The 16,460-nt window shown below is 40.7% G+C and overlaps 1 protein-coding gene across 1 annotated transcript in view; it reads right to left on the bottom strand.

Annotated features, from left to right (window-relative positions):
* Positions 1-2,023, bottom strand: part of LOC309830877 (uncharacterized protein C18orf63) — a gene marked incomplete at its 3' end in the record, with an annotated part of 29,838 nt that extends 27,815 nt beyond the window's left edge. Inside the window, exon 1 of the mRNA XM_082667746.1 lies at positions 1,863-2,023. Coding sequence (XP_082523872.1) covers positions 1,863-1,996 — 134 coding nt within the window. The 5' untranslated portion in view covers positions 1,997-2,023. The remainder of the gene's footprint in view (positions 1-1,862) is intronic.
* Positions 2,024-16,460: the final 14,437 nt, after the last annotated feature.

Below are 16,460 nucleotides of genomic sequence, written 5' to 3'. Positions count from 1 at the left end.
TTAGTTGCAGCATGCAAACTCTTAGTTGTGGCATGCATGCAGGATCTAGTTCCCCCACCAGGGATCAAACCCAGGCCCCCTGCATTGGGAGTGCAGAGTCTTACCCACTGGACCACCAAGGAAGTCCCCAAAATTTCTCTTTTAAAACTCCAATTTTGGGCTTCCCTGGTGGCACAATGGTTGGGAGTCCGCCTGCCGATACAGGGGACACGGGTTCGTGCCCCGGTCCGGGAAGATCCCACATGCCGCGGAGCGGCTGGGCCCGTGAGCCATGGCCGCTGGGCCTGCGTGTCCGGAGCCTGTGCTCCGCAAGGGGAGAGGCCACGACGGTGAGAGGCCCGCGTACAGCAAAAAAAAAAAAAAAAAAAAACAAAACTCCAATTTTATCTTAAGTATAGACCTGAAAAAGTCTAACCACTGTGAAGAATCCAGCTTTTTAAATTCCTGTTTCTTCCATTTTCCTTTTTTTTTTTTTTTAAAGTAGTGGTCAGAAGCACTTGAGGAAAGAGTCTAAGGATTCACCCATCAGTGAAGTTATCAACTACTTTAGTGTGAGAACTATTGACTAGATGCTTTTTCTTCAAAAAGGAATTTTTCTCCAAGCCAGAATGAAGTGGTGTAGCAGTTTTAGTTCAGTATTCAAAAGCCAAATGAACTTACAACAACAATCATTACAATTCAAATTACCATCAATAATTTTGTTGGAAAAAATGGGAAAAACAAAAGGGAATAGAGGTAGAAATGTAAAAATTTTCAAAATTATTAATCATCAAGGAAACAAATTTTAAAAACCAGGAGTGTGCGTGTATGGGATTACATCAAAAGGTGAGATGGGTCAATCTGTTTCTGGTGGCCTCATCTTTGTTGGAACTGTGGTGCAGCAGGTACGTGCTTTTGCAAGGCCTGCCTTTGTCTGACACAACGTCTCTGCTGTCTCTGTTCCAGCCTCTTTGTCAGTGATTGGAATGATGAGTCAAAACACCCCTCTCTTTGGGCATGACCCATATGAGGGTGAACAGCAAAAAATCTCTCTTAAGGTTTTCTACTTATTTGTTTCCCAAAGGGGTCACAAGTGAATGCTCAATGAGTATCAAATTGTACTTTAGCAGGAAGGGTACAGACTCCTGGCTGCACCTGAGTGGGAAAATATACAGTGGGCAGGAGAAAAGTTTTATAAATAAGAGCAAAATGGAGGACACCCCAAGAGTGTCTTATTTCTGGCCCCTAGCAATCTTATACGTGTTTGTTCCTCTCCAAGAAATTCAGTTACAGATATAATAGTTACGTATTCTAAGAGTTCTTTTTTGAATGTCTCAAACAATTTAAGGAACTAATACATGGTGGGACCTCAGTAATCACAGTGTTATACTTTAGGCTTCAACTAAGCTGTTTTTCGAAGACTATCTTGGGTCATATTTCAAGATAGTTCTTGGAGAAATACTCTTCAGAAATACTCTTATATCAACCTGAAAATTTAAAAATTATATTAATCTAAAATGTTTACAGTATCTCCTAAAGTGCTTCAAAAACAGTAGGTACTTCATATATATTTATTACTATCTCTATGTTTTGGGACCCTGATTTAATTCATCAATGTCTATAAAATATTTAAATTAAAATATCAGACAAGAAGCCACAAATATAAAAACTCAACAGTGAGATAGTCTATCTCAAGTATTTCAAGTCCTCCCCTAAATGTAATTCAATATACCTGATTAGAACAAAACTGAATTCCTTTATTTCAAAATTATATAAACAGATTGAGTAAATGAGTATTTTGCTTTAAAGGAGATACTACTAAAACAGCTCTTAAAGGTCTCAAAAAGTTTATAAAGTCTTATTTATAAGATGTGTTTTTTTACCTGCATATCTTCAGCTGTGTACTCCTCATCTCATTATCTGCCACTCCATTACTCAATATTATCCTGACAGCACAGAGTTTGTGTAAATCTGGAAGTGTGATGAAGAACAGTGACTGCTGCCTAGAGTCATTCATACTTTCTTGTTGACTGAATGTCTCAGTAATCAGGCCTTTAAAAATAAACAACAATAAAAGGTAGCAAACTATTTTACCAATAGGGTTTCAATACCAATTCATTACAGAATATTTGATATTGTGTTAGTATAAGATGATAAAAACAAGTTAGCAAACATCAGCAGTTAAATATCATTCACATTTTACCTTTGAGCTTTTCTAACGATAATCTAGAATTTGCGGGGGGCGGACAAGTTTTATAAGGATGTAATTCATATACCATACAAGTCACCTATTTAAAGTGTACAATTAGGGCTTCCCTGGTGGCGCAGTGGTTGAGAGTCCGCCTGCCGATGCAGGGGACACGGGTTCGTGCCCCGGTCCGGGAAGATCCCACGTGCCGCGGAGCAGCTGGGCCCATCGAGCCATGGCCATTGAGCCTGCGCGTCCGGAGCCTGTGCTCCGCAACGGGAGAGGCCACAACAGTGAGAGGCCCGTGTACCGCAAAATAAATAAATAAATAAATAAAGTGTACAATTAAATGGTTTTTATTATATGCACAGAGTTGCAACCATCACGATACATTTTAGAACACTTTTGTCACCCCAAAAATATAAGCTAGAATTTTAAACCTGCAGTTCTACACAACAAATAGAATAATTTGAATACAAATAATGTAAAACCCCCCAGCAATGTGTATTAAATGCCTACTCTGTTCTGGGTACTAGATATGTTTCTACTGTATTTTTTTTTTTTTTTTTTTTTTTTTTTGGCGGTACGCGGGCCTCTCACTGTTGTGGCCTCTCCCGCTGCGGAGCACAGGCTCCGGATGCGCAGGCTCAGTGGCCATGGCTCACGGGCCCGGCCGCTCCGCGGCATGTGGGATCCTCCCAGACCGGGGCACGAACCCGTGTCCCCTGCATCGGCAGGCGGACTCTCAACCACTGCGCCACCAGGGAAGCCCAACAAGAATAATTTTTAAAAAATAAAAATGTATAGCAAAGTCTTCTGCTGTTTTAGGTTACCTCTATAAAGCACTTCAAAGTTGAAGAATATATTTTCATTATTTTACACGAAAGAAAATGTTTACTGAGATCTCTAAACTTTTATCTAGTTTCCTTTTCCACTGATTATCTGGCTTTCAAACTTCTATGTGGGACACATTTTACAGTTGATAATTCACAGAGCATACCTTTGGAGTCTATCTTACGTATGACAGAAAAGAAAACTGCAATGTAAAAATAAAGCATATTATTTAAGCTCAATTTCTCTAGGGCACACAAATACATCCAGGGAAGGTAACTGGTATTCTAGTAATTCAAACCTTTAAACACCTATATATTTTCTCTCTTTAAGAAGAAAAGTAGTAACATATCAGTCTTGGAACCTGGAGTGTGACCAGCCTTAGGTCTGATCTCAGTAGCCAAATGTCTCTGTGGTGCCATTCGAGGAATAGTGGCAATGCCCTTCTGCTCCCCACACATCTTTCTCACTCAAGTACCACAGTGCTTGAAATTTTCATCATTAAAGATCACTTAGATTCTTTTAAAAGTGGAAGTACTCTTGGAAATGATTAACACAAACAAAGTCACACAAGGTGTTAAATACCTAATCAAGATGATTTCTGATATTAAAAATAGAAACAGTCCTTCCTTCTCTCTGCTTTTCTACTCTCCTATGTAAATGCTTACTGTTGTGAAATTTTTTAAAAAAAATGAAGTACAGGGCTTCCCTGGTGGCACAGTGGTTAGGAATCCGCCTGCCAATTCAGGGGACATGGGTTCGAGCCCTGGTCCGGGAAGATCCCACATGCCGTGGAGCAACTAAGCCCGTGCGTCACAACTACTGAGCCTGCTCTCTGGAGCCCACGAGCCACAACTACTGAACCCACATGCCTAGAGCCCGTGCTCCGCAACAAGAGAAGCCACCGCAATGAGAAGCCCACGCACCACAATGAAGAGTAGCCCCTGCTCGCCGCAACTAGAGAAAGCCCGCGCGCAGCAACGAAGACCCAGTGCAGCCAAAATTATAAATAAATAAAATAAAAATGAAGTACAAAGTTCCAAGGCCAACACAATCTACTTCACAATTCTGCTAAAATTCACTTCCTCTGAAGCGTTTTGGTAAAGGGCATCAATAATATATAAAGTAAAATATAAAACAAAGAACTGATTATGGCTTGGGCCCAGAGGTACAACTGTGCATATTTGAATGGAAATAGGTCAAAGACATGGGCGAAAGTTAGAGATTTGTTACTTCCATTTCTAAAACACATTTCCCACTAAAAGTACTTTCTGCCTCACTTTTCCTTTAAATATCTTCCAGCAAAGTCACCAAGAAATTCCTGCGAGTGGTCCTCCCCTTCTCTTGTCAATCTTCCAAGAGTGCTCGGAAAACTGTATGTAAACAACACCGACCTGTTTAGGAATATAGGAGAATTTATTTAACTTTACTATTTAGAACTACATTAAAACAATTTTTTTTCAGTTCATAATTGGCAAAACTTACAAATTAAAAGTTTGGGTTTTTTCCCTAGATTGTATACGAACTGTAACGTTAAGGCTCGAAACTCGGATATACTATATATAACATATGTGGATAAACTGTTAATTAACATACTGATCGGAGACTAGCATCTTTCACGTCCAAGCTGACAAATGGAAAACTTGCTGACTCCAAAATAAAATTCTGACCACATTTCTGCCCTGGTGAAGCGCTACCAGTAAGGAACAGGTACCTACAAGATTCTCCATGTGATGACTCAAAAACCCCAGGAGAACCAGACTCGCTGTGCACGCCCGGGCGCTGAGGTCTAAGCAACTTTCGCCCCCTCTGGAGCTGCAGTTTCGCCCTCTGTTGGGGCCCTCGGGGGGAAAAAGCCTGCCTGCAGGTCGGATTCCTGCGGGCCCACGGATGGCTCCCAAGGTCAACAGGCCAGCTCCCCCAGCCCCGCCACGCCGGGCCCCATCTTCTTAACACACAGCATGGAACTGGTGGAAACATCTCCAAGGTCTTTATTTAACTTAAGCACCTTATTTAAAAGGCGGTTCTATAAGTTACCGATTAAATAAGGTGCCCTACTGTTGGAATCTGTGGGCCTTCGTGAAAGAACGACTCTTTGTTCCTTTCCTTTTCCCTTTTCACAAGCTAGAACTAGCTCTTCAGCACGCGCGTCCTGTCAAAGCAACGCCCTCAGAGCCGTCGCCCCCTGACGCGAACGCACGAGCTTCGCGGTGAAGCGGCCCGGCCTGCAGCGACCTCCCCCGCTCGCCCTCTCAGTCTCTGGCTCAGACAAGAAGTTGGTCTCCCGGGTAACGGCCTCCTCACCTCAGTCTCCCGGGCCGCGGTCCTGCGATCCTCAGCGTCCTCCCGGCGTCACTGAGGTACCGCTCCCAGAATGCCCTGCGCCCCCCGCGACCCCAAGCGTAACCCCGAGCGTTCCCAGAATGCCCCGCGCGCCGTACTTTTTCCCGCCAAAGCTTTTGACTGCCTGCGCTGTTCTGCCGACGCTCGTGGTTCCCCGAGAGAAGAGCCGGCGTTGGCGCTGCTGTGGCCCGTCTCGAGGCCCTTGCTGTCTTGCAGAGCGAGGTAGGATGCATGTGCGCGGTATGGCCGCTGGGGAGCCACAGGTGCCGAGCCCCGCGCTCGCCGCACTGACGGGCTGTTCGGCCTCATGCGCAGGGCGGCCCTTGAATCCGCTGAATGTCCGGCGGTGGAACTTCCTGAGTGGGGGGCCCTGCAGCGTGGCGTGGCGTGGAGCGGAAGCCGGGCGCAAGGGCTAGTTCCTAGGTATTTATTAAGCGCCTACTGAGTGCCCGGAGCTTTTGTAGGAGCCACTGATGGAGCATTGAACTAAGAGCGTTCCCTGCCTTCCTGGAGCTTACATTTTACTTGAGGGTTGGGGGATAGATTAATACGATAAATGCGTAAAATGTCGGTCTGGAAGATGGTGATAGGTGCGCTGGGACAGGGAGACGGAGTGCCGGGAGAGGCCCTTTCGGAGGTCGCGAGGCCTCATGGAGAAGGTGACATGTAGGACAGAAAGGAGATGGGAGTGGGCGGCCACACACAGGTCGGGGGAGGACGTTGTAAGGGAGGGAATCGCGAGTACAAGCAGAACGCCTGAGGCAGGCGGGAGGGTGACCAGCTGGCTGCAGTGGAGCTGGAAGGAGAGGTAGGGACGCGAGGCCGGAGGTTAAAGCGGGTCAGTTAGGCTTGATAAGCCGTGTGTATTGTGAAAATGTATGGCTTTTATTTGGATCTTGATTTAAATAAACTATAAAAACTATTTATGAAAGTCAGAAATTTGCATACTCTGTATATTTAATTGTACTAAGGAATTATTTTCTAGATGGCAAAATAACATCTAAAGATAATACTTATAAGATCCTTATTTCACAGACGTATAGAAGTATTTATGGATGAAATGACATATCTGGGATTTGCTTTAGAATGATCCCGTGGGAGATGAGGGTGGTGACAAAGAGGTAACAGAATTGGCCATGTTTTGATAATTGTTGAAAATGAGTGAAGGTTCCTATTATTATCTGTGCTTTTATGTATTTTACTATCTTCTCCACTTTTGTGGTGTGTTTGAACTTTTCTATAATAAAAAGCTTTAAAAAACTTTTGTTTTTCAAAAGTAAAATAAAGTGAAGAGACAGGCCACAAGTTGGGAGAAGATATTTTCATAAAAGTAACCCACAAGTGATTAGTTTCCAGATTACATAAAGAACTCTCACAAATCAATTAGAGTAAGACAGTCAGTCATAGAAAAAAGCACTAAGGTCAAGAACAGGTATTTTGCAGAAGGAAGAAAAAGGATGGCTTATAAGCCTATGAAAAGATATTCAACCTCATTAATTATTAAATCTAAATCAGACCACAACGAAATACCACAGTATTGGCAAAATTTTAAGGGTTAGTAAGGATGCAGAATAAGATCTCCATACACTGTTGGAATGTAGGAATGTAAATTTGAAAACAATGTGATGTAATCTTCTGAAGTTGAATATTAACATACCCTTAGACTTAGAAATTCCTTATATACACTTCCCCTTAAAAGACTCTTACATATGTGCACCAAGAAATATGTTTGTAGCAGCATTGTTTGTTGAATAAAATAAGTAAATGCAAAAACAAACAAAATCCCAAATGTTCAGGGACAGGGGAACAGATAGATAAATTGAATTATATTTACAAAATTGGATATTATACAGCAAAGAAAAAAAATGAACTACATTTATATGCAATAATATGGATAAAACTTTCAAAATTAAAACGTGAACATATCATAAGTACAGCAGATCCTCTACATAGGAACGAGTTCTGTTCCACGAGCACGTTTGTAAGTCCAATTTGTTTGTAAGTCCAACAAAGTTAGCCTAGGTACCCGACTAACATAGTCGGCTATATAGTACTGTACTGTAATAGGTTTATAATACTCTTCACACAAATAATACATAAAACAAAAAATGAAGAAAACATTTAAAATCTTACAGTACAGTACCTTGAAAAGTACAGTAGTATAGTACAGCAGCTGGCATACAGGGGCTGGCATCGAGTGAACAGACAAGAAGTTACTGACTGGAGGAGGGAGAGGAGGTGGGGGTTGTTAGAGCTGAAGGATCGTCAGCAGTAGGAGACGGAGGGCGAGCTGCCATTTCACTCACGCCTGACGTTGATGGCACAGGTTCTGGTTCCTTGCTGGATTTAATTCTGTCTACCCTCTTGGAAAATGATCCAGTGATGTCTGCGTAGTAGCTCTTTTTTTCTCGTCATAGGTGACAGTAATACTGGATTGCATTCTGAATGGCTGTTGCAACCTCCGTTTACCATTCTACGTTTGGGTCCTGTGCCTCAAAAGCTAACATTGCCTCCTTAGATAAAGAAAATCCCCTTGCCTTTTCCTGCGTGGTGAATCTCTTCGGTTCGTCAGTTACTTCTTCTTCCTCTTGTCTCTCTTTGTCCTTTCTCTGAGCCTCCAATTCCATCGGGTCTCCATTAGTAAGCTCCTTGTGTTGCACAGCAGCAGTACCGTACAGTAAAGTACACAAAAGCACAACCACTTGTAGAGGATGCACACACGTGACAATGTACGCCAGACACGTGAACTAACTTACGTGACTGGACACGTGAATGCACGTTCGCATCTTTGAAAGTTCGCAACTTGAAGGTTTGTATGTAGGGGACTTACTGTAGACACTTAGACAGTTTTTCGAATTTTTTTCGAAAATGACCACCCTTATATACCTACCACCCAGATCTAAAGATAGAACATTACCTGTATCCAGGAAGTACTCCTCATGCCCTCTCCCAGTCACTTACCCACTTCCTCTAGGGTAACTGCTGTCCCAACTGCTAACACCATACATTAATTTTGCTTGCTTTGAAAAGTTAATGGAATCATACAACACAAACTCTGTTGTGTATAGCTTCTTTTGTAAATGTTATATTCATAAGATTCATCCATATTGTTGAGGGCAGCAGTATTTTATTCATTTTCATTGCTGGATAGGGTTCCATTGTGTGTATATATTTATCCTTCCTGAGGTTGAAGGACAATTTGAGTGCTTCCAGTTTAGAATTATTATGAAGAATGCTGCTAAGACCATTCTTGTTCTTTTGTTTTGTATTTCCTTCTATTCAATATGGATGAATTTTTGAAACATAATTTTGAATGGAGAAGAAAGTTCCAAAAGACTACATACAGTATAATCCTATTTTTATAAAGCTCAATAGTTCTCCAGGAAAGCTGAATAAATTGTTTGTTGATATATCCATATGTGCAAAACTAATTTTTTTAATAGGCAAGGACATCATGAACACAATTCAGGATAATAATGATTTTGGGGAGGCAGAAGAATGGGATATGGGAGGAGCCCACTGTCCCCAAGTCAAGTGAAGGGTTCATTGGTGTTCATTTATGGTACTATGCTTCAAAATATATATGCACATCCATTTATATGTATAAAACATTACATCATAATTTTTAATTAACAAAAAACCACAGAATGTTATAGGGCCAGCAAGAATCTTCATCCAGGGAAAAATTTTCCTCACAGGATACATTTTGATGACAAGCTTGTGGGCAAGCTTATTCAATTTTCCAAGTATATGAGTTACTTAAGTTTCCCTTTATCTCACTCACAGGCATTCAAGATGGGAAGGAATGCTCTTAAGGATTCCACCCACTAGTTACTTGTATGTATCTTTTATAAAGATTAAGATTCTTGCATTGTGTTAAATCATGTTTAAACCGTTAGGACATGCAAAGATTAGACCATACTTTATGGGTAGCCAAGTACCACATGAAAATGAAGGTCATTTCTCAGAAGAACTACCTGGGGAAGAGTCAGATCTTTAGACTGGAAACTGGAACTAAGATGACAAGACCTAGATTGGGCGTTACGGCTGGGTTCAGCATGCACCTTGGACTGGAATTCGAAGAACTGGGATGTCTGAGATTGTATTTATGGGTAGAGTATAATCATCTGCCCTCAAACATACAGAGGGAGACTGGGACTTAGAAGGAAGGGCCCCTACAAAGGGTCCTCACTGGGTGTGCGCCTCACAGTCACCTGAGATTTGACAATCGGACAGACTTTTTGAATTGGCATCACTGCTTCATTTATTAAAGGTGAATGAACTATGTCAGGCTCTCATAGTGGAAAATTCTTTTAGGTTATCCTTTAGCAAAGTTCATTTGAATATTCTGGCTCTGCTGTAAGGAGGCAAAGAAAGGGCTCTTTATCCACACTTGTGCTAGAGTGTCAAGGAGAGTAGCGTAGTGGTAGGCGGTGGGGAGTGGTATCAGTAATCAGTGAGGGAATCAGGGAAGGAAGGATATGGAGGGATGCAGTTGCATACCTAGAAAGAAGAAACTTTTACTTCCTTCTAGCGTCAGCCTTAGAGGTCCTAGATGGTATTTTTATTTAGGTAGGTAGCTGTGTTTCTGATATGGGACTCCCAGCTTTCGAGAACTCCACTGCCCTCTCCATCATTCATGTTACTTGTACACTTACGTGGCTGCATTGAGCACCTTGGACGGGTGTTAGGTCCACACGCTCATTCATTTTAAACTATTTTCATGCTGCTGTTGCTGCATTTAGCTTCTTTTCCCCACTTTCCTAAACTGGGGAAGAAATAAAACAGTTTTACTTTTTGTAGTGTTACCGAGCCAGGTTTGTTTGTCTGACATGCAAGCCAAACGCTGAGACCCTGAGGTTTGCAGCAGACAAAGGGTTTATTCTCAAGGCCACCAAGTGAGGAGATGGGAGAACTAATCTCAAATCCACTTCCCCAAAGGCAAGGGACTTGGGATATTTATGGAATAAAGCTGGGGTGTCAGGAGCACGGGGAGTGTGAGGAAAGGTAATTAGAGACAAGAAAAAGGTGAGGTAATCATCGTTGTGCAGCTAAGCTACAGGCTTCTTGGAACACGTGCTCAGAAAATGGTGGCATTAGCATGTTCTGAGGGTGGAGTTTTTGGCCTTCTGACATGAGACATTTTCGCCATCTTAACCAGTCTTAACTGTCTGGAGCTTGAACTGGACACAGCTGACTCCAAGTTACGAATAAACAACTTGGGCAAACATCTCTTATTATTTGGGCTGTGTGACACTTGGAGTACATGCAAGTTTTTGTAAAGACAGTTAAAGCAAGCTTGGTCAGCAAGGGCAAGTTACAGGTATAATGGATCTAACTGATGATTACCCACCCCACCCCCATTTCAGTAGGTGTCCTGGGAAAAGTTAAAAACTTGGCTAATACTCTTGCTAGTGTCAGATAAATGAATCCACATTTCTCAGTATGATTATAGTGTAATTATGATTTTTCCAAGTACTCACATGCCATCTCCTATATCACATTTATACCCTTATTCATTCAAAAACATTTATGGAGCACGTGCTGAGTGCCAGGCACTGTGCTAGGTTCTGAAGATACAGATGTGACTAACCATTCCTGTCCTTTAGGAACTCTTGGTCCAGTGAGAAAGACAGACATGTTGACCGATGATGTAGTGAGTGCATGATAGCCATGATTGGGGAATAAAGGAGCAGAGAGGGTGCTACTTGGAGGGGAAGGGTGTGGTCAGCTCATGCTTCCTCCACAGTTGACTCCTAAGCTGAGTCAAAAAGGATCCTGAGTCCTTGGCCAGGATAAAGGAAGTAGGAGAAAGGAGGTAAGGAGAGTAAGAGGTAAACTTAAGGTAAGAGGCAAAGGACAGGGCTTGAGCAAGGGTGTGGAAGTGAGGAAAGAATGCAGTGTGTTGGAGATATAAAAATAGCTCACTGTTGCTAGGCTATAACGCTTGAGGGGGAAATGACAAAGGATGAAGCTAGAGAGAGAGACAGATTTTGAATGACCTTGGATGTTATGGTAAGGAATTTGAACTTTAGTTATTGGGAAACATTGGAATGTCTTAGGCAAATAATGATATGATCAGATTTTAATTATGGATCCATTACTCATGGAAGATGGGTCTGAGGAGTTCAAGACTAGAGGCAAAAAGCCTGTTAGGAAGTTATTGTAAGCAGATAGGCAGGTAATCATGAAAGGCAAATCTGGGGCAGTGGTAGTAGGGATAAAGAGGAGAGACTGACCTGCATGATTCCCAGGCTTCTGACTTGGGTGACCTGATGATGATAACACTATCAGCTGTATTTCATAGAACTGTCTAGAACCCTGAAGGCTTTACAGAGTTAAATAGGATATCTGGAACTTTCCTTATCTATACCATTTTACTCTTGTTCTGTTTACTTGTGCTGGAGACAAAAAGATTTTTAAAAAGAAGTTTAATATTGCAAGCATGTACAATCAAATATCTGATCTTTTTATTTACCTGCTCCTACTTAAAGATGGACATACAAGGAAAATGTGCCTAAGAACGTAGTTACAATAAGATGTCCTACATATAATTAACTTGTCTTTGTCTGAAGTTACTAAGTTGCCTTACCTCAGCAATGAACTTAAGACCTTTGTATTGACTTTGTGATCAGGTATCTATTATTTTCTGCTCATTTCTGCCTTTGCTATTCAACTGATTAGAGATTATCAACTGACATTCTGGTGTGTTATAAATATGCATGGATTAAAAAAACTTCAAGACATAAATGCTTTATTTAAGATGAATGAAAATTTTAAAAATTTAGAAAATTTTGGATCTTATTGCTAATAGATGGGGAATTGTTTGGAAATCAACTAAATAGGGTATACATACTAGAGATACAGATATTTTTAGAAGGGAAAAGTTAACCTATGCTAACATATTTAAAAGACATGGATTTAATACAAATTATCCATGTAGCTAATTTGGAGTCCATCTTTTAAGAGTGCCCATTTGTTAAGAGGGAACCTGCTCTCTGTGGTTATGGCAAATATAATGATTTGTCAATGGGAAGGAAACAGCTGAAGTGTTTCTTGTGTATTAGTGGCAGAAAGAATTAGAAAAGGAATAAAAAAATGTAATAACGTTTGCTTATTTGTGCTTTATGGTAAAAGACTGAGTGCTTTCTACAGTATATTTTACCTGAGGAACTTTAGGAGTAGAGTTGGTTTTCTAAATGTTTATTAAAATTTCTTTGCTGTAGGGGAGGTCAGGAAGAGTTTATAAATTCTTATGTTCCTTTAATTTCTCAGGTTTGTTTGTTTCTAAATTTGCCTAAATTTACTTCACCTTGGAGCACCTTCCACGTAGGATGTTTCCTTATACCTGTGTTTTAGAATAAGGAAGTCTTGATCGATAATAGCACTTGCTAAAATCTGTTGATAGCTTTCTATGTGCCAGACCCTGTGCTAAGCATTTTATAAGCAGTGGTTTAGATGAGTTAACTGATTAGGTCATAGTCATGCATTTGATAAGTTACTAATCCAGGGATAAGACCAGGTCACTGGCACCAAAGTTTTGTTTTAACCACTTACGGAGTTATTTGGAACTGGGACTGAAATCTGAATCAGTCTTGACATTGGATTATAGAGGTAGCCACGCACTCAAGAGACTCATTGCTCTGCCAGAGTCACGGGGAGGTTCAGCAGACCTCGGAACTGTTAGGAAAATAGTATACATAATCTGGTTTACTTTTTTTTTTTAATATTTATTTATTTGGCTACGTTGGCCCTTAGTTGCGGCACGCGGGATTTTCATTGAGGCATGCAGGATCTTTTGTTGTGGCACTAGGCCTTCTCTCTAGTTGTGGCATGTGGGTTTTTCTCTCTCTAGTTGTGGCGCAAGGGCTTAGTTGCCCCGTGGCATTGGGATCTTAGTTCCCCGACCAGGGATTGAACCTGCATCCCCTGCATTGGAAGGTGGATTCTTTACCACTGGACCACCAGGGAAGTCCCTGGTTTACTATTTTTAAAGCATTTAAGAAAGTTATAACACTAAATGCATGCATTTGGAAAGAGGAAAAGTCTCAATTCAATAATCTAAACTCTCACCCCAAGAGACTAGGAAAAAAAAAAAAAAGAAAGAAACCCAAAGCAAGCAGAAGGAAGGATTCAATAAAGAGCAGAAATCAGTGATATTAAAAAAAAAAAAGGAAAAACAGTAGAGAAAATCAGAGACAGAAAGCTAGCTCTTTGAAAAAATCAATAAAACTGACAAACTTCTAGCAAGGCTGACAACAATAACAACAAGAAGAGTGGTCAAGTTACTACTACCAGGAATTAAACAGAGGATATCACTGCAGACATTGCAGACATCAAAAGATAATAAGGGACAACTATGAACAACTCTATACAGAGATTTGACAATTAAGATGAAGTGGACCAATTCCTCGAAAAGTACAGACTACCACAATTCACCCAGTATGAAACAGATCTGAATAGTCTTATAACTGTTATGGAAATTAAACTCATAGTTTAAAACTTCCTGAAAAATACATCTGCCAGCCCACATGATTTCACTGGAGAATTCTATCAAGTTTTTAAAGAAGAGTAACACCAATTCTACACGTTCTCTTCCAGAAAAATAGAAGAAAAGGGAATACTTCACAACTCATTCTATGAAGCCAGTATTACTCTGATAGCCAAGCCAGACAAATACAATGCATAAAATGAAAACTACACACCAATATCATAAATATGGATAGGAAATCTCTTAACAAAATATAATTCAGCAGTACATAAAAATTACATATCTTTTCAGCAGGTGGTGTTGGGAAAGCTGGACAGCCGCATGTAAAGCAATGCAGTTAGAATACTCCCTCACACCATACACAAAAGTGAACTCAAAATGGCTTAAAGACTTGAATATAAACCATGACATTATAAACCTCCTAGAAGGGAGCATAGGCAAAACATTCTCTGACATAAATTGTAGCAATGTTTTCTTAGGTTAGTCTCCCAAGGCAACAGAAATAAAAGCAAAAATAAACAAATGGGACCTAATCAAACTTATAAACTTTTGCATAGCAAAGGAAACCATAAATAAAATGAAAAGACAACCCACAGAATGGGAGAAAATATTTGCAAACAATGTGACCAGCAAGGGATTAATTTCCAAAGTATACAAACAGCTCATACAACTCAATAACAAAAAAGCAAACAACCCAATCAAAAAATGGGCAGAAGACCTAAATAGATATTTCTGCAACATAGAGATGGATAATAAGCACATGAAAAGATGCTTAACATTTCTAATTATTAGAGAAATGCAAATCAAAACTACAATGAGCTATCACCTCACACAGGTCAGAAACAATACAAATAAGTCTACAAATAATAAATGCTGGAGAGGGTGTGGAGAAAATGGAACCCTCCTACACCATGGGAATGTAAATTGATGCAGCCATTATGGAGAACAGTATGGAGGTTCCTTAAAAAAACTAGAGTTACCATATGATCTTGTAGTCCTGCTGGGCATATATCCAGAGAAAACTCTAATTCAAAAAGAGACATACACCCCAATCAATATTCATAGCAGCACTATTTACAATAGCCAAGACATGGAATCAACCTAAATGTCCATTGACAGATGAATGAATAAAGAAGATGTGGTATATGTGTATATATATATATACTCACACATATGTACAATGGAATACTACTCAGCTGTAAAATAGAATGAAATTATGACACAGCAATATGGATGGACCTAGAGATTAACATACTAAATGAAGTCAGAGAAAGACAAATATCATGATATCATCTATATATGGACTCTAAAATATGATACAAATGAACATATTTACAAAACAGAAGCAGACTCACAGACATAGAAAACAAATTTATGGTTACCAAAGGGGAAAGGGGGTGGGATAAATTAGTAGTTTGGGATTAGCAGATACAAACTATATATATATAAAATACATAAACAACAAAGTCCTGTATAACACAGGGAACTATATTCAGTATCTTGTAATACACTATAACAGAAAAGAATATGAAAAACATATATGTATGTATAACTGAATCACTTTGCTGTACATCAGAAACTAACACATTGTATATTAACTATACTTCAGTTTTTTAAAAAAGCAAATAAAAAAATTATACATCGTAAGCAAGTGGGGTTTATTTCAGAGATGCAAAGCTAGTGAAAATCAATGTATTCCATCATATGAAAAGGCTAAAGACTATTTGGAATGTTTGGAAAAATGTCTTCCATGGCCTTGCATTCCTATGGAAGAGGTAAGCAGGGGGACAGGAAGCTAACATTCATCAGCAACTAGTGTGGAAGAACTGTGCTTAGTTTATGGGAGGATGACGTACATGTGTAACCTATTGTGTAGTTCTTTTTGGAATTAAATACCATTGCCGAAAAAGACCTTAATAAATATCAGACGACTTTTTAATATGCTGGAATTCTCTCCCCCGCCTTTTTAAAATAGAACATTTGTAAATCTTCCTATCGGTGCCCAGCTGGGGAGGTACTGTTCCAGACTCTATTCCAAGAGCAATCAATTATTTAGGATTTACCTTAAACAATATACTGTTGAGAATAGACAGGAGACACTAATACAAGTACTCGCCTGGTCAGGGTCAACAGCGAATAACTTCAGAGCGACATATGTCCTACGCACATTAGGACGTTTTTGCTTTTATAGAACAATTTCCCTGGGTTTGTTTATCCTGTGAGAATGGGGCAGTTCTGGGGCAGTTCTGGGGATGGGTCGGGAAATTACAGAGCACTGTTCTGGGCAACACACTTGTTTTGTCGAGGCCTACATGAGGTAATTGCGTCTTTTACCGTCCACGAGGCTCGTTTACATCTCCTCTCACACTAACAGTCCACCTCGACCCTCGCAGCGGAACGACTTTGTTACAAATTAACGCCCAGCTCTGCCTGATCTGACCTGGTTGGGAAATCGCGGCGATTCTGATGTGGGGTCGCTGCCCTACACAAGATGGACTCTGCGCCCGCCCCGTCGGACCCTCCCTCGTCGGCCACCTCGCCTTGTCCGCCACGAACACCCACACCCGAGGGCTCGAGCCCTGGCGCCCGATCTCCGCGCCACCGCCTTCTGCGCAGACACAAAGGGAG

Source organism: Grampus griseus, assembly GCF_964374135.1.
Source record: "Grampus griseus genome assembly, chromosome: 12".
NCBI classification, from domain to species: Eukaryota; Metazoa; Chordata; class Mammalia; order Artiodactyla; family Delphinidae; genus Grampus; species Grampus griseus.
The sequence above is the reverse complement of the archived record's forward strand: the minus strand, read 5'-3'. Positions and strand labels throughout refer to the sequence as shown.